The following is a 21,771-nucleotide window of genomic DNA, read 5'->3' on the forward strand; positions in this document are numbered from 1 at the left end:
AGGTACACTCATGACATGGCACAAGTGGGGGGTGGGCCTTTCTCCATTGTTCTCTATTGCTCCTCTATTGTTTCTGCAAGCAAGGGGGAAGGCCGATGACATCAGAGGGCACCATCAAACCAACTCCTTGAATAGCCTACTCCATCAAGTTTTTTTTACCCTGAAGTGTGTGTACATTACTGTATTCATACGTGGTATGTTGTTTTTCAACAGGAAATGTAAAAAAAAAAAAAAAGAACTTGAATAATAATGAAAAAACACCACAAAACTACAAAGCACATTTTTGAACAAAGCATTCCAACATTGTTAACTTTCCCTTGAGAGAATGCTATTCTAATTGAATTTACTTTTCCATTTGCTTATTGTGTTCAAAACTTGGTGTCAAAGTATGTGTCCGGACAATATGATTTGTTGCGTTGGCATTTGAGAGGGTGCTTGGACACAAATAGATGGAGGGGTAGGAGTGATTATCAATGTGATAATTTTACAACAGAATACAATAGAATCCACTTGTTTAAACACAGCTGAGTGACGGCATGTATTGTACAGGAAAGGGAAAGAGGAAATTGCACAGCTTGAAAACAAGGTGACGTCTAAGTACCTAACTGGCTGGACCTCACACAGGGAAGGGCTGCAAGTACAAAGTCCTGCACCAGACTGCAATCTATCAGAGCAACTTTTAGTTCACTCCAGCCTCTTTCTTTGGGTTGTTTTTGATGGTTGACATTTTTCTCTTCTATTTGCGTAAGGATTTTTTTGTTTTTATATTATAAAACTGCATCCAAGCTTCCTGGCGTGCTGTGCCCTACCCCTGAAAAGTGGGCTTCCTTTTGAATGAATGCACTCCTGCCACTTCCATAATCTCTGACTCATAATCCATTGTACAGTTGGGAAGGTAAGTGAATTTTAAACAGCTGCTGATTTTGATCCAGTGCAAGTCATTGTCTGTGCCTAAATATAGACCGGTTACTTAAGGCAAGCTTCTAAGTCAGACTTAGGAGTCAGACTTAGGAAGTGAAACAATGACCTCTTCTTTGGAAACTAGGTCTCTATCGGTCTCTTATCAGAGAGGTCACGGGAACCATCCAAGAGAAATGTCCTCTCAGTCTGTTATTCTTCTCTCTCTCTTTCTCTCGCTCCCTTTCTCAGTCTCAGACTCTGTCTGTCTGTCATTCTCTCTCTCCCTCTCTCTCTCTCAGGTGCCATGAGGCTGCAACACTGTCTCTCCTGGAGCCTCTCTCTGCTACCTCTGCTCTTGTGTAAGTGCTTCTGTGCAACATGATCCATAAAAATGTCACACGGCTGTATCTAAGTGTATTGGTGCAACCAGGCGGCGTGTATTTGACTGCTCTATTTGGCCATTTGTGGATGTCGTATTTACCATATTAGCATTGAACTGATACATTATCAGTAGTCCCACGTGACAGCCTTAACATTTGGTTCTGGGTGTCGAGATTACATGAAAATGGATTCTTCAGGTTTTTTCAGTTTGTGTGTGATATACTGTCTTCAGTGCACACTCAACCTATGTTGAGTTGCTTGCGTCGCACTTATGAAAGAAAACAGTTTGAGTTCAAAGCCAATGAATACAGTACCATTGTATATGTCTAGACCGAGCCAAGGAGTGTGCAACTCTGGTCATCTAAGGTGATTGAGACAATAGGGTGTGTTTCAATCTGTGTCTTCTGAGGAAATGTCTTTCCCTGTAAGAGATGTAAACTTCCCTTTGTGTTAGATGGAGGAGTCCACAGAGGGTTAGTCATGTAACGACAAAGCTCGACAAACATCACGTCAGGCAGAACTGTCATGTGCTCTCAGTCACTGTTTGACTACCTGATGAAAGTCCTCTTCACTTCATACTAAATATAAATGTAAGAAATCATGAGCTAAGTCATGAAAAACATAGCAACCAACCGTATCAGTGGTTAGCAGTGGAGGCTGGTGTCATTTTAAAATCGGAGGACCGGCTCATTGAAATGGCTATTCGCTCCACTCCTGCCATTACAATGAGCCCTTCCTCAAATTTCTCTCTCCATCAGGCTCCATCGAAAGTTGGTACGGTATTGATATCCAATCACCACAGGCAATACAATAACAACGCATGATCATGTTTCTGTCCCCAGTGTCTTGTGGGTACCAGTGCGTGTCGGTCCACTTCCAGACCCCGCAGCCGGTCAATGTACTCCCAGCCGGACGTCTAGTTCTCCAGGTCCAGATCGACCGCGATCCCAAAGAAAAGATCTCCATGATAACCTGGGAGCGGGAGCCAGAGAACGCAAAGACTCCAGGGAATCCTGGGAAGGTGACGTTGATTACGTTCCCCGGGCAAGAAAAACGCTTGGACGGGCGTCTGAGTTTGGAGGAGCAGGGGTCAATACTGAAGCTGGAGGGCTTTGGCGTGGCAGACAGCGGGGTGTACATCGTGACCGTCACTGACCAGGCTGGCGTCAAGACCTCTGGACAGTGTACCGTCAAGGAGTACGGTACGATGGTCAACATGGTCTAAGTAGAATATATCAAAAGTGACATTTACCATTGTTCCATGTCACCTATGCTCACGTATTACTTAAAATGTCACTATAATGACGTGTTATGTGACAACACAGACTTTCTGATTACGTTGCCGTTTGGAATACATTCCTAGATATTCCTTCCTGTCCTCTGGAGTTATGTTCTTATAGAGGATGAACTGTTGGGTCAGTTCTGCCTAAGTGCTTTCTTTGTCTTTATAATATAAATATATGCTTCACTGCAGTCCAACAATCAACTTTGAGTCGGTAATATTTCAGGTTATCAGTCCAACAACTGTCTTGCACAATCCCTCTTCAATAGTTCCAAGCTCTAGATTTGTCTCTGTCAAATGTCTTCTTTCTAAGTTTCTGATCTGTTTTCTCCTCACAGCCTCATACCTCTCAAGTCACCACCACCAAGCCTCAGTAGACAACACGCTCAACTCACACTGTTACTTCACGACGCAACCACCCTCTGTCACTCTCTTTCTCCTCCTCAATTTTCAGTTCCAACTTCCAAGTCTCACCTTTCTCACACCTGGTCTCATTCTCTTTTCGCTGTCTCTTGTCTTTCCTCTCAGAGGCTGTGCACCACCCCTCAGTGAGAGTGAACGTGTCCCACTCCTCCCTGTTCTGTGTGGAGACCTGGGGGACAGACCTTAAATTCAGCTGGCTCCACGAGCGGGCAGCCATAACCGATGCTGTGGGACACGTTTCGCCTGATGGGAAGACCCTCGTCGTCTCCTCCGCCCCCATCTGTGGTCACTTCACCTGCATGGTGAGCAACAAGCTTGGCCACAGCTCTGCCACCTACACAGCAGGTATGGAACCCCACGCACTAACTAACCCCATCTGTCTCTCAGTCTCTACACAAACCCCATCTGTCTCTCATGCCTGATTCACATTCCAGGACCAAACCGAGCCAAGCCAAGCTGCACTGGCACGGCCTGGTTACGCATCCACCATACTGTTTTTGATGGAACCGTGCTAGAAATAATCATGTTGGCCCTATGATGTGAATCAGCCATCTGTCTGTTAGTCTCTATGCCAGTGGTCACCCACCCTGGTCATGCAGAGCTACAGTGTATGCAGACTGTTCCTCTAGCTAGCTAGCGTAGCTCAAGGCTGAATCAGATGTGGTTGTGCTAGGTTGTAAGAAAACCCTGCAGACCCTGTAGTTCTCCAGGACCAGGGTTGGTGACCAATGTTCTAAGTAATAGCACTGCAAAACATGGGTAAGAAATCTCATATCTCCTTGACAGACAGAACAGGTAGGTAGGTAACTTTTCCTCAAAGGCATTGCTGAATGCAGAAACAGTGCCCACACCATTCATATCCATTGAATGTACAGCCTCGGTGTGTGTGTGAGTGGTATGCCCTATGTAGCATTCGTGTTAATACTGTATGTACAGTGCCCATATTTCGAGAGCCAAGTCCGAGTGACTCCGAGGCTGTCCTATGGACACCATAACATATTGTTTTGTTGTGACCTTGTCCTGTCTGGTCCGTCAGAGCCGTGTGAGAAAGAGGGCAAGAGGACCACGGTGGCGGTGGTCTCTCTCATCATCTTGCTGGTCTGTGGAGCAGCGCTCGCTTTTCTACTGTGGAGGTACGGTAACACACACTGACACCCTAGTCACGCGGCACAGATACACATTTCATTTTGAGTTACGGTACATACTGTAAGATAAAGCCATACATAGCAAGGAAACTGAGGTCGCTGACAGACTGCAGAATGGGAAAAGAGAATGGATGGGCACCTCAAAATTGGAAGTTACAATATCACATCAAGGCATTGCACGCTTGACATTGTCAGTACAATATAGGGTGGCAGGTAGCCTAGCGATTAAGAGCGTTGGGCCATAACCAAATGGTCGCTGGTTTGAATCCTCGAGCCGACTAGGTGCAAAATATGCCCTTGAGCAAAGCACTTAACCCTAATTGATCCTGTAAGTCACTCTGGATAAGAGTGTCTTCTAAATGACTAAAACTTTAAAAATGTACAGTGTGTTGTTGTATTTACCCATATTAGAGTTTGTTGGTTTCTGTTTAGGAGACACAGGCGATATAGTAACAGAGGCGAGAGGCTTCAGGAGCATTTTGAAGACAACTTGTAATGGTGAACCATTGATACCAGTACCCAAGGTATTTCGCTACACTCCCCAACTCAAAGATGGACTCATAAAAGGACAGTAAGTGTACAAAACGCTTTGGGAGGAGCTTCCTTCCCTGTGAGCAGCATGACCTTTCAGTGCATTGGAACAATGTGGAGAGTGAACTGCTTTTTGGCCAATTGACGAGTTCTAAAAATGGAAAGAGGGACTTTTGCCCAGTGTGTTGCCTGTTTTTGTAGTAGCTCTCATTTTTACACCGCCTCGCATAGTACTGAACTACACACTACTTTTTTTTATATAATGCTCTAAAATAATTAGTTTTAAATGAAAATCAATTCCGTATTTTGTAACTTTTGTATATTATAAACATTTTGTATATTTAGCTGTGTATTCTTTGTAATAAAAAGCACATTTTAAACTGTGTGAAGCTTTAGTTGAATTGATCGCTATTGTAAATCCACAATTCAGTCAGGGAATGGGAGTCGAGGCACAAGCGCTCTATACATAGTGAATTTCACAATGATTTGTGGCCATGAATAAAAGTGTGCGTGTGTGAGTTCATGTGTGTGTCCACCTCATCAGTACATCTCTCTGGTCAAGCCGGGCATGGGGACAGCTGTCTCAGCCTCAGACAGGGTCTCCAGGTGCTGGCGGATGAAGTCGCTGCGCTGCTCCAGCTCCAGGGCCCCCATGCTTCCTGGACAGGTCGTCTCGCATACAGGCCTGTTTGCTCCTCTAGGGACTGCAGAGAGTGCCTGGTACACAGTGTCACAGAACAGCAACACAGGGTTAAATGGTGTGGGGAAGTCCTTACATTAAAGGCCAATGTGCTATGAAAGGGAGCACATCATATGTTCAATATGCTGTGAAAGAGTCATACAGGGCGGATATATGTGCTCACGTTCATAGCAACTCAATAACACAAACACTCACATAGACTTGGCTAGATTCTGCTGTAACACTCCTATGGTGGCTCCCAACTGCTTAGCCTCTTCCACCAGTCCAGAATGCACCTAAAGAGATCACAGTCAAGGTAGACACACATTATATACTGAACACAAATAAAATCAGTCAATTAATTAAAATACATTCATTAATTTAAGGATTTCACATAACAGAGCAGGGTCGCAGCCACTGGTAAGCCAGGCCTATCCAATCAGAATGAGTTTTTCCCCACAAAAGGGCTTTAAATCAAATCAAATGTATTTATATAGCCCTTCGTTCATCAGCTGATATCTCAAAGTGCTGTACAGAAACCCAGCCTAAAACCCCAAACAGCAAGCAATGCAGGTGTAGAAGCACGGTGGCTAGGAAAAACTCCCTAGAAAGGCCAAAACCTAGGAAGAAACCTAGAGAGGAACCAGGCTATGAGGGGTGGCCAGTCCTCTTCTGGCTGTGCCGGGTGGAGATTATAACAGAACATGGCCAAGATATTAAAATGTTCATAAATGACCAGCATGGTCAAATAATAATACATTTTTTAACACTTTCCTCCAGTGTTTAATTGCTAAATTGTAATTATTTTGCCACTACGGCCTATTTATTGCCTTACCTCTCTAATCTTACCTCATCTGCACACACACTGTATATAGATTTTTTCCTATTGTGTTATTGACTGTACGTTTGTTTATTCCATGTGTAACTCTGTGTTGTTGTTTGTGTTGCACTGCTTTGCTTTATCTTGGCCAGGCCGCAGTTGTAAATGACAACTTGTTCTCAACTGGCCTACCTGGTTAAATAAAGGTGAAATGATTTTTTAAAAGAGACATCGGCTGGTCTCAGACGATCCCGCAGGTGAAGAATCTGGATGTGGAGCTTACATGTGGTCTGCGGTTGTGAGGCCAAACAATGTTATATTGCAACAGCTCTGGTGGATATTCCTGCAGTCAGCATGCCAATTGCATACTCCCTCAAAACTTGAGACATCTGTGCCATTGTGTTGTGTGACAAAACTACTCATTTTAGAGTGGCCTTTTATTGTCCCCAGCACAAGGTGCACCTGTGTAATTATCATGCTGTTTAAATGGCTTCTTGATATGCCACACCTGTCAGGTGGATGGATTAACTTGTCAAAGGAGAAATGCTCACTAATGGGGATGTAAACCAATTTGTGCACACAATTTGAGAGAAATAGATTTTTTAGCGTATGGAAAAGTTATGACATCTTTTATTTCAGCTCATGAAACATGGGACCAACACTTTACATATTGTCTTTCAATTTATGTTCAGTATAATATGACAAACAGAGACACAGCTCCAGACAATGGATGCCCCTCAACAGCTCTGTGATCTTCTCTCTGGTCTGGTGGGACAGACAGAGCCAACAGAGCACAGAGTCAGCACTGAGAAGCCGGAGAAACCTCCCGCAGCTAAGAAGGGCCATCTAGAATTGTCCTCTTTGCTTTCGAAGCTCTACTCTAGTCAATACTATCGTATCACCATCTTTGCTCTCTACGGTTCTTGTCCTAGCTTCTAGCTCTCACACAATAGCTGATTCATAAATTCCACTTCTTGTTCAGATCTACTGTATATATGACGTTACTGATCCATAACACATTCATGAGAAACCTAGGTGATCTGACTTCCCTGCATTGACCCCTGTCTTATCTAATCTCTCCCTGTGCATTCCAGACACTGCTATTGTTATTGCCCCCGGAGTGGACTTCCTTACCAGGACTATAGGTATTCATGTCTATGGAGATGGATGGAGCCCAGCGGAGCGCGAACAAAGGAAAATGGCTGTGCTGCACTGATTAGAAGAGAGATCAGTTGAAGGGTGGGGAGAGCAGCTTTAGGTCAGACGGGGGGAAGGAGGTCTAATGGGTTTAGTGGATGTATAGCATGAGAAGGGCCCGGTGGAAGAGCTATGCATGTCATTAATGCTTAACAAGAGAATTTCTAAGGCTTAGCTCTGGATACATGGTGGTCTTCCCCAGGCCTCTATATATGTCTGTCCTCAATATCAATATTTAGTCAAAGCAGAATTTTGCATTGAAATACATTTTCCATTGTGTGCCCTAATGAACAGGACTCTGTACTCACAGCCGTGTGCTGCCAGTGCAGCTGACTGCAGGCCCACTGGAGCTGGTGGGCCCTCTTGCGCTGGTTGAACCCAGTGGTGATCCGCTGCCCCTCCATGTCATTCTGGCTCTGAAGGGACATAAGAGATGGGGGCATCAGACACCACACAGAGGAGAGAGATATGAATAAGAGTCTTATGGCGCAGTTATAACGAATATGGGGCCCGTATTCAGAAAGTCTCAGAGTAGGTGTGCTGATATAGGATCAGTCCTGCCTTTTAGATCCAAATGAATAAGATTATATGGACCTGATCCTACAGTAGATTAGCAGTCCTACTCTGAGACACTCTGGGAGAGGATGATGTTGCTATACTAAGTCAGATACACCTCGGTTCATGAAAATGGCCAATCATGGCAGTTAAAAAAAAAGTAACAAGTCCTTAAAGCTTATCCCAAAAACATGCTTATTATGTTTTCAAAGGGGGTGACAATGTCCTCTTACGACTGTGTGATGGAGAATACCAACAACCCTCCGGCACACATTACAATCCCCTCGTAAAGATGATATACAGCATTTATAGATCAGACTCCCGTTCCTGTTGAATGCTTCTGTACTGTATATCGATCAGGATGATAGTCTTCGGATACAGTTTACACCGCTTCGGCCTGAGCCAAGTAAACAAGTGCTAACGCATGCCTTTAAAATAAACCCATATGTCCTCAGCTTAAACAATCCCCTACACCAGTATTCCAAAACAACAGTTACTGAAGTCCACTTACTGGTGTCTTTGCAATACATTCATGTCCATAATTATTGCCATTCTTACTTACTTACTGACTTTATTGTCCCCATGGGGACATTTTGTTGCAGTGTCATGTACACATTTAAAGTGCCGTTTAAAAAAAATAATAATTACGCCACACCAAACGTCACACACACTGCAGGTCGCAACAGAGCCGCGCCCCTTACCCGCGTGGGGTTATTCTTGATAAAGATTAGCAAAAAAGGCTGTTTAAAATAAATAATACAAATACTGAGCTAAGGCGTATATAATAATAGCACCGCCTGGAGTTTGATGAACGCCCTTGGAACCGGTGCTATGGTCAGATGACATGAAAATAGAGCTCTTTGGGCACGCACGCGAGCATATGCAGAAGCACACAGTGCATTCGCAAAGCATTCAGACTCCTTGACTTTTTCCACAATTTGTTACGTTACAGCCTTATCCTAAAATGGATACCAAAAAAAAAATCTGTCTACTGTACACGCAATACCTCATAATGACAAAGCAAAAACAGGTTTTTAGAAATGTTAGCCAATGTATTAAAAAATAAAATAAAACTGTAATTTCAATAGCAATTACAGCCTCGAGTCTTCTTGGGTATGACGCTACAAGCTTGGCACACCTGTATTTGGGGAGTTTCTCCCATTCTTCTCTGCAAATCCTCTCAAGCTCTGTCAGGTTGGATGGGGAGTGTCAATGCACAGCTATTTTCAGGTCTCTCCAGAGATGTTAGATCGAGTTCAAGTCCGGGATCTGGCCACTCAAGGACATTCAGAGAATTATCCTGAAGCCCCTCTTGCATTGCATTGGCTGTGTGCTTAGGGTCGTTGTCCTGTTGGAAGGTGAACCGTCGCCCCAGTCTAAGGTCCTGAGAGCTCTAGAGTAGGTTTTCCTTAAGGATCTCTCTTCTTACTTTACTCTGTTCATCTTTCCCTCAATCCTGAATATTATCCCAGTCCCTGCCACTGAAAAACATCCCCATAGCATGATGCTGCCACCACCATCCATCACCGTGGGGATGGTGCCAGGTTTCCTCCAGACGTGACACTTGGCATTCAGGCCAAAGAGTTCAATGATGGTTTCATCACACCAGAGAAGCTTGTTGCTCATGGTCTGAGAGTATTTAGGTGCCTTTTGGCAAACTCCAAGCAGGCTGTCATGTGCCTTTTACTGAGGAGTGGCTTCCATCTGGCCACTATACAATAAACTGTCATCTGTGGGACCAAATATATATACATATTATTATTATTATTATATGCACTACACTATATATATATATACACTGCTCAAAAAAATAAAGGGAACAGTTAAACAACACAATGTAACTCCAAGTCAATCACACTTCTGTGAAATCAAACTGTCCACTTAGGAAGCAACACTGATTGACAATAAATTTCACATGCTGTTGTGCAAAAGGAATAGACAACAGGTGGAAATTATAGGCAATTAGCAAGACACCCCCAATAAAGGAGTGGTTCTGCAGGTGGTGACCACAGACCACTTCTCAGTTCCTATGCTTCCTGGCTGATGTTTTGGTCACTTTTGAATGCTGGCGGTGCTTTCACTCTAGTGGTAGCATGAGACGGAGTCTACAACCCACACAAGTGGCTCAGGTAGTGCAGCTCATCCAGGATGGCACATCAATGCGAGCTGTGGCAAGAAGGTTTGCTGTGTCTATCAGCGTAGTATCCAGAGCATGGAGGCGCTACCAGGAGACAGGCCAGTACACCAGGAGACGTGGAGGAGGCCGTAGGAGGGCAACAACCCAGCAGCAGGACCGCTAAGGAGGAGCAGGAGGAGCACTGCCAGAGCCCTGCAAAATGACCTCCAGCAGGCCACAAATGTGCATGTGTCTGCTCAAACGGTCAGAAACAGACTCCATGAGGGTGGTATGAGGGCCCGAAATCCACAGGTGGGGGTTGTGCTTACAGCCCAACACCGTGCAGGACGTTTGGCATTTGCCAGAGAACACCAATATTGGCAAATTCGCCACTGGCGCCCTGTGCTCTTCACAGATGAAAGCAGGTTCACACTGAGCACATTTGACAGAGTCTGGAGACGCCGTGGAGAACGTTCTGCTGCCTGCAACATCCTCCAGCATGACCGGTTTGGCGGTGGGTCAGTCATGGTGTGGGGTGGCATTTCTTTGGGGGGCCGCACAGCCCTCCATGTGCTCGCCAGAGGTAGCCTGACTGCCATTAGGTACCGAGATGAGATCCTCAGACCCCTTGTGAGACCATATGCTGGTGCGGTTGGCCCTGGGTTCCTCCTAATGCAAGACAATGCAGTTCCTGCAAGAGGAAGGCATTGATGCTATGGACTGGCCCGCCCGTTCTCCAGACCTGAATCCAATTGAGCACATCTGGGACATCCATGTCTCGCTCCATCCAACGCCACGTTGCACCACAGACTGTCCAGGATTTGGCGGATGCTTTAGTCCAGGTCTGGGATGAGATCCCTCAGGAGACCATCCGCCACCTCATCAGGAGCATGCCCAGGCATTGTAGGGAGGTCATACAGGCACGTGGAGGCCACACACACTACTGAGCCTCATTTTGACTTGTTTTAAGGACATTACATCAAAGTTGGATCAGCCTGTAGTGTGGTTTTCCACTTTAATTTTGAGTGTGACTCCAAATCCAGACCTCCATGGGTTGATACATTTGATTTCCATTGATAATTTTTGTGTGATTTTGTTGTCAGCACATTCAACTATGTAAAGAAAAAAGTATTTAATAAGAATATTTCATTCATTCAGATCTAGGATGTGTTATTTTATTGTTCCCTTTATTTTTTTGAGCAGTGTATATATCTATAGTTCAAAAGTTTGGGGTCACTTAGAAATGTCCTTGTTTTCCATGAAAACATACATGAAATGAGTTGCAAAATTAATAGGAAATATAGTCAAGATGTTGACAAGGTTATAAATAAGGATTTTTAATTGAAATAATAATTGGGTCCTTCAAACTTTGCTTTCATAAAAAAATCCTCCATTTGCAGCAATTACAGCCTTGCAGACCTTTGGCATTCTAGTTGTCAATTTGTTGAGGTGATCTCAAGATTTCACCCCATGCTTCCTGAAGAACCTCGAACAAGTTGGATTGGCTGGATGGGCACTTCTTACAGTGCGTACCATATGTTCAGCGGCTCCCACAACAGCTCAATACGGTTGAGATCCGGTGACTGTGCAGGCCACTCCATTATAAACAGAATACCAGCTGACAGCTTCTTCCCTAAATAGTTATTGCATAGTTTGGAGCTGTGCTATGGGTCATTGTCCTGTTGTAGGAGGAAACAGGCTCCAATTAAGCGCTGTCCACAGGATATGGCATGGCATTGCAAAATGGAGTGACATCCTTCTTCTTCCAGATCCCTTTTACCCTGTACAAATCTCCCACTTTACCACCAACAAAGCACCCCCAGACCATCACATTCCCTCTATCATGCTTGACAGATTGCGTAAAACACTCCTCCAGCATCTTTTCATTTTTTCTGCTTCTCACAAACGTTCTTCTTTGTGATCCGAACACCTCAAACTTAGATTAGTCTGTCCATAACACTTTTTCCAGTCTTCCTGTCATTCCCTGAACATAGAGAGCTTTTTATTCTCTATGTTGGTTAGGTCGGGGTGTGACTAGGGTGGGTCATCTAGGTGATTATATTTCTATGTTGGCCTGGTATGGTTCCCAATCAGAGGCAGCTGTCTCTCGTTGTCTCTGATTGGGGATCATATTTAGGCAGCCATTCCCCTTTGTGCTTTGTGGGATCTTGACTATGCATAGTTGCCTGTGAGCACTATTGTAGCTTCACGTTTCGTGATTTATTGTTTTCTTTGAGTTTCACTTCAAAATAAAGAGGATGGAACCATACCACGCTGCATTTTGGTCCACTCATTATAACGATCGTGACAGAAGATCCCACCACAAACGGACCAAGCAGCGTGGCCAGGAGGAGCAGACATGGGAGGATAACTTGGACGGTAAGGGATCCTGGACGTGGGAGGAGATCCTGGCCGTAAAGGATCGCCTTCCATGGGAGCAGATAGAGGCAGCAAGGGAACAACAATGACGACACCGGGGTTCGCGGCTACGACGGAAGCCCGAGAGGCAGCCTCAAAAAATGTATTTGGGGTGGCACACGGGGTGGTTGGCAGAGCCATGTTTTGAACCAGAGCCAAATCCCCATACTCACCGTGGGGAGCGTGTGACCAGGCATCATGTTTTGGGGTGATACGCACTGTGTCTCCAGTTTGCATTCACAGCCCGGTGCGTTCTGTGCCAACTCCTCGCACTTGTAGTGCTAAAGTGGGTATCTGTCCAGGACGGGTTGTGCCGGCTCAGCACGCTTGGTCTCCAGTGAGCCTCTTCGGTCCAGGATATCCTGGCCGGCTCTACGCGCTGTATCCCCAGTGCGCCTTCACAGCCCAGTGCGTCCTGTGCCAGCTTCCCGCACTTGCCGTGCGAAGGTGGTCATTTGTCCAAGACGCGTTGTGCCATCTCTACGCTCCAGACCTCCAGTGCGTCTCCACAGTCCAGTACGTCCTGTGCCTCCTCCCCGCACTTGCCCTGAGGTGCGTGTCACCAGCCCGGTGCCACCTGTACCAGTCCCACGCATCAGGCCTCCAGTGTGCCTCCACAGTCCAGTACGTCCTGTGCCTCTTCCCCGCATTCGCCCTGAGGTGCGTGTCACCAGCCCGGTGCCACCTTTACTGGACGATTTGCGGTCCGGTTCCTCCGGCGACAATCCCCGCACCAGAGCCGCCATTGAAGATGGCGTCTCCACGAGCGGAGTGGGTATCTCCACGAGCGGTGTGGGCATCTACTGCCCCCGACGGTAGATGCCCACCCGGACCCTCCCCTATTGAGTCAGGTTTTGCGGTTGGAGTACTGTCACGCCCTGACCAGAAAGAGCTTTTTATTCTCTATGTTGGTTAGGTCGGGGTGTGACTAGGGTGGGTCATCTAGGTGATTATATTTCTATGTTGGCCTGGTATGGTTCTCAATCAGAGGCAGCTGTTAATCGTTGTCTCTGATTGGGGATCAAATTTAGGCAGCCATTTCCCCATTGTGCTATGTGGGATCTTAACCATCAATAGTTGCCTGTGAGCACTATTGTAGCTTCACGTTTCGTTTTGCGATTTATTGTTTTCTTTGAGTTTCACTTCAAAATAAAGAGGATGGAACCATACCACGCTGCATCTTGGTCCACTCATTATAACGATCGTGACACTTCCTCTGTCCAGTGTTTGTGTTCTTTTGCCCATCTTAATCTTTTATTTTATTGGCCAGTCTGAGATATGGCTTTTTCTTTGCAACTCTGCCTAGAAGGCCAGCATCCCGGAGTAGCATCTTCACTGTTGACATTGAGACTGGTGTTTTGCAGGTACTATTTAATGAAGCTGACAGTTTAAGATTTGTGAGGCATCTTTCTCAAACTAAACACTAATGTACTTGTCCTCTTGCTCAGTTGTGCCCCGGGGCCTCCCACTCCTCTTTCTATTCTGGTTAGAACCAGTTTGCGCTGTTCTGTGAAGGGAGTGGTACACAGCGTTGTACAAGATCTTCAGTTTCTTGTCAATTTCTCACATGGAATAGCCTTCATTTCACAGAACAAGAATAGACGGACGATTTTCTCGTCATTTTGAGCCTGTAATTGAACCCACAAATGCTGATGCTCCAGATACTCAACTAGTCTAAAGAAGGACAGTTTTATTGCTTCTTTAATCAGGACAACAGTTTCAGCTGTGCTAACATAATTGCAAAAGGGTTTTCTAATGAATCAAAAGCCTTTTAAAATTATAAACCTGGATTAGCTAACATAAGGTGCCATTGAAACACAGGAGTAATGGTTGCTGATAATGGGCCTCTGTACGCCTATGTAGATATTCAATAAAATAAAAACAAATCCACCATTTCCAGCTACAATAGTCATTTAAAACATTAACAATGTCTACACTGTTTTCTGATCAATTAGATGTTATTTTAATGGACAAAAAACTTGTTTTTCTATAAAAAACAAGGACATTACTTAGTGACCCCAAACTTTTGAATGGTAGTGTATACAGAAGAGTGTGCCTTTCCAAATCATGTCCAATCAATGGAATTTACCACAGGTGGACTCCAATCAAGTTGTAGAAACATGTCAAGGATGATGAATGGAAACAGGACGCACCTGAGCTTAATTTCGAGTCTCATAACATAGGGTCTGAATACTAATGTAAAATATGATGGTGGATCTTTGATGTTGTGGGGCTATTTTGCTTCCACTGGTCCTGGTTTCCCTTGTTAAGGTCGATGGCATCATGAACTTTTACCAAGTAGTAAGTACCAGGACATTTTAACCCAAAACCTTTTTGCCTCTGCCAAGAGACTGACACTTGGCCAGAAGTGGATCTTCCAGCAAGACAATAACCCAAGCACTAATCAGAATCCACAAAGAAATGGTTAATTGACCACAAAAATCAACATTTTGCAATTGCCATCTCAGTCTATGGACATTTACATTAGTCATTTAGCAGACGGTCTTATCCAGAAAGAGTTACAGGAGCAATTAGACTTGAACCCCATTGAAAACCTGTGGTTTGATTTGAAGAGGGCAGTCCATCAGAGCAGACAAAGGATATCAAGGATCTGGAAAGATTATTTATAGGGGAATGGTCTAAGATCCCTCACAATGGGTTCTCCAATCTCATAAAACATTTTAGAAAAAGGTTCAGCGTCGTTATCCTCACAGGGGAAGGGTGCTAGAGTTTTGAAAACAGAGGTGCCAATCATTTTAAACCCCATTTTAGTTTTTGAACACAATCTCTTTATCTGAGCAATTGTATTAGTATAAAATAATACAATTTCCACCCCAAAAATGTGCATACAATATTGCTCAGTACTTGCATTATTTATTTTAAACAGTCTTTTTTACTAATCTTTATCAAGACTGCCAATAATTCTGGACTGTACATTATTCATATTTTTTTGTGGCATATAAACAATCTGATTAAACGGCATGATCATTACACAGGTGCACCTTGTGCTGGGGGACAATAGAAGGCCACTCTAAAATGTGCAGATATGTTACACAACACACTGCCACAGATGTCTCAAGTTGAGGGAGTGCGCAACTGGGATGCTGACTGCAGTAATGTCCACCAGAGCTGTTGCTAGAGAATGTAATATTAATTTCCCCATAATAAGCTTCATCAGAGCTTTTGTGAGTTAAAAAAAAAATGTGCACCCTTATGTAGACCTAGCCCCAACCACATCCGTTCCACGCATCGAAAGGGGTTGGAGGCGCAGGAAAAACAAATAAATATTACCAAATGTAACAATATGCATTTCATAAATATTTGAATAAAGTGTGTAAATAAGACGTATTAAACACATATATAAAACCACAATGAGGACATACACCTACCGAGCAAGTTTTCATTAATCATTGGGTACATCGTACGAAAAACATCGGAGTAATCTTAAATAGGAGCATAACTCATGTTCAAATGCACAACATAACGTACATAGGCATTTCATCATTAAGACCTTTACGGAAATAATGTCTGGAGGGTGAAAATCCCCAAACATTCCCAGTTTATTATTAATGTCTCCTCCCCTGTCTGATATCTTAACTTCCTCTATGCCACGAAATCTAAAAGGTAGAAATGTAGGTCTTTAAAATATACTGCGACTGGATTATGTCGTTTCTCCCGGTTGAACTTTTATGTTCACTGATTCTCTGTTTGAGAGAACGAGAGGTTTTACTTACATAACAGAGCCCACATGGGCATGTAATAATGTTAATAACATGGGTGGTGGAACACAATGTAATTTATTTGGAACCGTTTTCCTGTATGTGGATGGCAGAAATATTCACACTTCATCATATTGTTGCACTGTGCGCATCCTCTGCATTTATAGCTTCCATTTGGAAGAGCGCATAAAAGAGCCTTGCTGATTTTCTTTTGTGGCCTGCATTTGGCATAAAGCAATTTATCGCATAAATTGCGACCTCTCCTATACACAATAAGTGGTGAATTTTTCAATTCAGCCGGCAAAACTGGGTCCGATGATAAAATATGCCAGTGTTTCTTGACCGCATCTCCCACTTTTCGCGAGTTCAAAGTATATGTGGTTGTGAACATTACGGAGTGTTCTTCAGCTTTAGCGGGTCTTTACACACTTTATTTTAATATCTATTACATGAATATTGTTATATTTGGTAGCACTTATTTGTTTTTCCTGCACCTCCAACCCCTTTCGATGTGTGGAACGGATGTGGGTGGGACTAGGTCTACATAAGGGTGCACATTTTTTTTTAACTCACAAAAGCTCTGAAGAAGACCGTGAGGCCGATACGTAAGCTTATTAAAGATCAGTGATACTACCAAGAGCAGTGTGCGGTTTGTCCTTCATCTTGTTCAACTGTTACCATGCACCTGCAAAAAAGATTGCTCAGATGTGTGAGTGCCTTTTGAATTTTGAATATCCATTTCTCTACCATAAGCCAACGTAATTTCTCTATTGGAGGCCAACGTCATTTTAGAGAATTTGGCAGTATGTCCAACCCGGCCTCATAACTGTAGAGCGCGACACGTTTCCACAACATGTAAACAAGCCAGCCCAGGACCTCTACATCCATCTTCTTCTTCACCTGAGGGATGGTCTGCGACCAGCCACCCAGACAGCTGATGAAACTGTGGGTTTGCACAACAGAATAATTTTTGCACAAACTGCCAGAGACCGTCTCAGGGAAGCTCATCTGCATGCTCCTCGTCCTCACCAGGGTCTTGACCTGACTGCAGTTCGGCGGTGTAACCGAGTTCAGTGGGAAAATGCTTACCTTCTATGGCCCCTGGCACGATGGAGAAGTGTGCTCTTCACGGATGAATCCCAGTTTCAACTGTACCAGGCAGATGGCAGACAGAGCGTATGGTTTGCTGATGTCAACATTGTGGAGATGGGGTTATGTATGAGCAGGCATAAGCTAAGGACAACGAACACAACTGCATTTTATCGATGGCAATTTGCGATACCGTGACAAGATCCTGAGGCCTATTGTCGTTCCTTTCATCCGACGCCATCAGCTCCTGTTTTAGCATGATAATGCACAGCCCCATGTCGCAAGGATCTGTACACAATTGCCACCAAATGGTGGTCACACCAGTTACTGACTGGTTTTCTAAACCAGTCCCTATTCCCAGTCATGTGAAATCCATAGATTAGAGCCCAATGAATTCATTTAAATTGACTGATTTCCATATATGAACTGTAACTCAGTCAAATCTTTGAAATTGTTGCATGTTGCGTTTATATTTTTGTTCAGTGTTATATATATTTATTTTTCAAGTATTTTCTTTTTATTCAAACGGGGCTAGCGTGAAATGAGAGGGGAGACAGAGAAGGAGGGAGATGCAGAATAGGGTATGGGCTGGGATTTGCATCCACTCTGGCTCGACCAGCCTCAGGCACGTATACAGTTTGAAATGGGCAGCAAGCATATTATTAAATTGCTGTCCAAAAACACTTAGAAATACCAAACCACCCATTTTTTTATTAGTTTGTTATGGGAGTTGCCCTAAACGCCTAATGGAACCAATTTCCATACTGCATAAAACAGTCTCTGACTGTACATCCACACATACTCTCTTCACATAGCCAGTTTCCCCTGTTTCCATTCCCCGACCAGGCCTTCATATGCTATTAATAACATGTATCCCTCTCCTCCTCCCCCGTTACACAGACAGTCCCACCCACACATTATTTTGTAGTAGTAGGATGAAGTTGCCATTAGACACTGATCTAAGCTCAGTCTTGTGTTTAATTATTATTATTTTTTTTACCTCTAATGGTTAATGTTAGTTTGGGGAGGGTAAACCGATCCTAGATCAGTCCTCTGCTACCTGTATCATTGTATAGGTCATGGTCTCCCTCAGCTGTAGGGAAGCCTGCATCGCCTCCTCAGCTTGGGTCATGTTGTAGTGGGTGAACTGCACCGACTCCTGGTGTGTGGAGGCACTGCAGGGTACAGGACATAAATCAGCCACAGTTATACATCGGTAAGTACTGTACACTCTAAGAACTGTGTTATAAATTAGAAAATGTTTTAGGTTGAGAGGATCAGAAGAGGTTTAGTGGTACAAATGACCATACATCTAGATTTAGGTAAAGGCTGAGAATTTGTCTGACATTGAGTGTTCTGCTTTCTTTGAGTGTTCTGCTATCTGAACACGGAATCAAATTATTTAGTTATGACAATTATGAAAAACAAAATTCCTAGAAATATGCTAGAACTATACAGTATATTTTCACTCATGATCATCTCATTATCGTCTCCTTTATTCTACACATGTTGACAAGGCACTACTCTGTTCCGTCCTTACCTAGTGGGTACGTGGGGTCAGGCTTGAAGGATATGTCAGGTGACCTGTCTGTAAGTGACAGGCACGATTGGTTCACATCCAGGCCTTCACTCTTGTTGGTTAGGTCAAAGGTCAGCTGTTGGTGGGCTTCCTTGAGACAGCTTAAAATGAAATAAACTTTATTGATGCTAGACTGTTCAGGGAAATGAGATGTATCCCCCCCATAGAACTATAGACAAACAAGCATACATCGGTAGAGATTCTATTAAATTACTAGAGGGGATATGTCAAACTCTCAGTTCCAGAATGGTATGATAATGGCAGCCGTTTTGGACAGGGAGAAATCGAAATGGAATGAATGGCAGTAGAGGCATAGGTGATACTTTCTTGCTTTTACTTATGCAGGAAAATAAAAGAAAGGCATGTGATGTATCAGAAATTGTGTAATAGAATTGTCAACCTAAAATATTGTCATATAATTCTGAATACAGTTTCTACGTGTTTTAGACATTTTCTGTATAAATAGACTCTAAAATATCATCAACTGATTTCAGCCAGTGTATGGCTGTGGATTGACTGCATTGTTTGCATGGAATATTGGCAGTTAATTTGTAAAAAGATTGGAATAATTCTAATAAAACTGTCTGGCTAGTTAGCTAATGAAAATACTGTGAAGATAATCTTCAAACTGATTGCTTTCACAATATTTGAATCACAACACTGGCTGCCCAACTCCCTGACCAAAATGACTGACCTTTTACACCTTCATAAGATAGTTAATGTCTATTATAGTATTCTAAATACTAATTATAGGCATACATCAGCACACAGGCTACAGAACACAGTGGAGTTTGAACGTTTCCTGTCAAATTTGCTGCAATACGTCTTCATGAAGCAATGGAGAAATGAAATTTAAGACCTCACACAGGCCTCCAAATGTCAGTATCACCCACCCGTTTCGGTTTCACATCGCATTATCCTTTATTTTTAAGAGCAACACAACTGTGTTAGACAGAAGCCTTTTATGTTCCATGGATCAATGAAACCATATCCTGAGACACAACCAAAGACCTACGGCAGTTAAATCTCTATCTTGGCTTACCAGACCTGCTCGAAGGCCTTGTTGATGTGCTGCTGCAGCTCTTGCTGCGTGGTGTCATCATCTGGGCCTCCCTCTTCAGATGGCCCTGTAGGGGGTCACTGACCAGCTCGCTCTCCCTGCAGGCCCTCTCTCTGGGTCAGACACTCCACTACCAAATCCAGGGGCACGGCCATGTCTTCCAGGGCCCACTCTGCCTCTTCCACCTGGGAGGGAGGGAGGGAGAGGGAGAGAGAGCGAGAGAGAGAGAGGCATGTGGGAGACTCCCCAAACATATGGAAGAAGGTACTCTGGTCAGATGAGACTAAAATTGAGCTTTTTGGCCATCAAGGAAAACACTATGTCGGGCGCAAACCCAACACCTCTCATCACCCTGAGAACCAAATCTCCACAGTGAAGCATGGTGGCAGCATCATGCTGTGGGGATGTTTTTTGTCGGCAGGGACTGGGAAACTGGTAAGAATTGAAGAAATGATGGATGGTGCTAAATACAGGGAAATTCTTGAGGGAAACCTGTTTCAGTCTTCCAGAGATTTGAGATTGGGACAGAGGTTTACCTTCCAGCAGGACAATGACCCTAAGCATACTGCTAAAGCAACACTTGAGTGGTTTAAGGGGAGACATTTACATGTCTTGGAATGGCCTAGTTAAAGCCCAGACCTCAATCCAATTGCTAATCTGTGGTATGACTTCAAGATTGCTGTACAACAGCGGAACCCATTCAACTTGAAGGAGCTGGAGCAGTTTTGTCTTGAAGAATGGGCAAAAATCCCAGTGGCTAGATGTGCCAAGCTTATAGAGACATACCCCAAGAGACTTGCAGCTGTAATTGCTGCAAAAGGTGGCTCTGCAAAGTATTGACTTTGGGGGGTGAATAGTTATGCACGCTCAAGTTCTGTTTTTTTGTCTTATTTCTTGTTTGTTTCACATCTTCAGAATGGTAGGCATGTTGTGTAAATCAAATGATACAAACGGCCCAAAAATCCATTTTAATTCCAGGTTGTAAGGCAACAAAATAGGAAAAATGCCAAGTGGGTGAATAACCTTTGCAAGCCCCTGTAGATCCTCTAGATGATTAAACATGTGTGCTATAATTCATTGTCAACAAGCACACATACTTCCAGAAAAAAACAAAAATAACACCCTCAGGCATAATTAGATTACGATTAGTTTACTTAATAAGGGTATGATTTAGGTAGAGTTTACTGCACCAGACGACACAGACGACAATGCATACAAATATCATAGTGGAATGCAGATTCCCAAAGCAATTTGAGAGGTTCCTGAAGCTAACATATTAGGGACACTGACAGATTGTGTTCTGTGACATGCGTTCGACAGTATACGTGTTGATTATGTGTTTTGTAAGCAAAGGGAGTTGAACATTAAATAGTTCTCCCACTGCCATATGAAGTATTAGTGACCTGTGTCAGAGCTTCGATCTCTATCTCCATTGCCTGTACGCAGAACTGCAGTCTGTCCTTCTGCTCAGTGACCTCATTGATCCTGTCACCCAGCCTGTCTCAGCTGTCACTCTCATCCCAGCGTGTCAGACAGACAGACGAAGAGCCCACGGTCACGCACAGTATTACTTTGTTATTATGGGGTATAGATGTGAACATGAGTTGATCATCTCTCTGTCAATGCATCGCCTGCTGCCTGGCATCAGGCATCCAGATCAGTCCCTGTCTCTCAGTCTCTGTACCTTACAGGCTGTCTGGTGCCTCAGGGCCCGCCTCTCCTGCCTTGTCTGCTGTGATTGGTGGCGTTGGTGCTCGGCCGTGTCCATGAGCAGCTTGTTATTGGTCTCCCAGTCTGTCATCCAGTAACGCTGACCGGGCTTCCTACTCGTAGTGGCCATTCCTACCAACATGAATAGACAGCTTGAATTAATTAGT

The 21,771-nt window shown here is 44.0% G+C and overlaps 1 protein-coding gene and 1 pseudogene across 3 annotated transcripts; one reads left to right on the forward strand and one right to left on the reverse strand.

The window, feature by feature from the left end:
* Window positions 1-348: 348 nt before the first annotated feature.
* Window positions 349-5,047, forward strand: si:dkeyp-97a10.2. Of its 3 annotated transcripts, none has more exons than XM_021595210.2 (6): window positions 349-895; window positions 1,200-1,259; window positions 2,124-2,483; window positions 3,092-3,331; window positions 4,023-4,119; window positions 4,543-5,047. In XM_021595210.2, exons 2-6 carry the CDS (start codon window positions 1,205-1,207, stop codon window positions 4,625-4,627), a joined length of 837 nt encoding a protein of 278 aa, XP_021450885.2. In that variant the 5' UTR covers window positions 349-895; window positions 1,200-1,204; the 3' UTR covers window positions 4,628-5,047. The 3 variants fall into 3 exon arrangements, with proteins under 3 accessions (XP_021450885.2, XP_021450883.2, XP_021450891.2); XM_021595208.2 differs by having other exon boundaries at window positions 426-895; window positions 1,150-1,259; XM_021595216.2 differs by having other exon boundaries at window positions 593-895; window positions 1,150-1,259; window positions 4,564-5,047.
* A 155-nt stretch (window positions 5,048-5,202) lies between these two features.
* LOC118944661 lies at window positions 5,203-21,734 on the reverse strand (annotated as a pseudogene).
* Window positions 21,735-21,771: the final 37 nt, after the last annotated feature.

This window comes from Oncorhynchus mykiss, chromosome 3, assembly GCF_013265735.2.
Source record: "Oncorhynchus mykiss isolate Arlee chromosome 3, USDA_OmykA_1.1, whole genome shotgun sequence".
Lineage (NCBI taxonomy): Eukaryota > Metazoa > Chordata > Actinopteri > Salmoniformes > Salmonidae > Oncorhynchus > Oncorhynchus mykiss.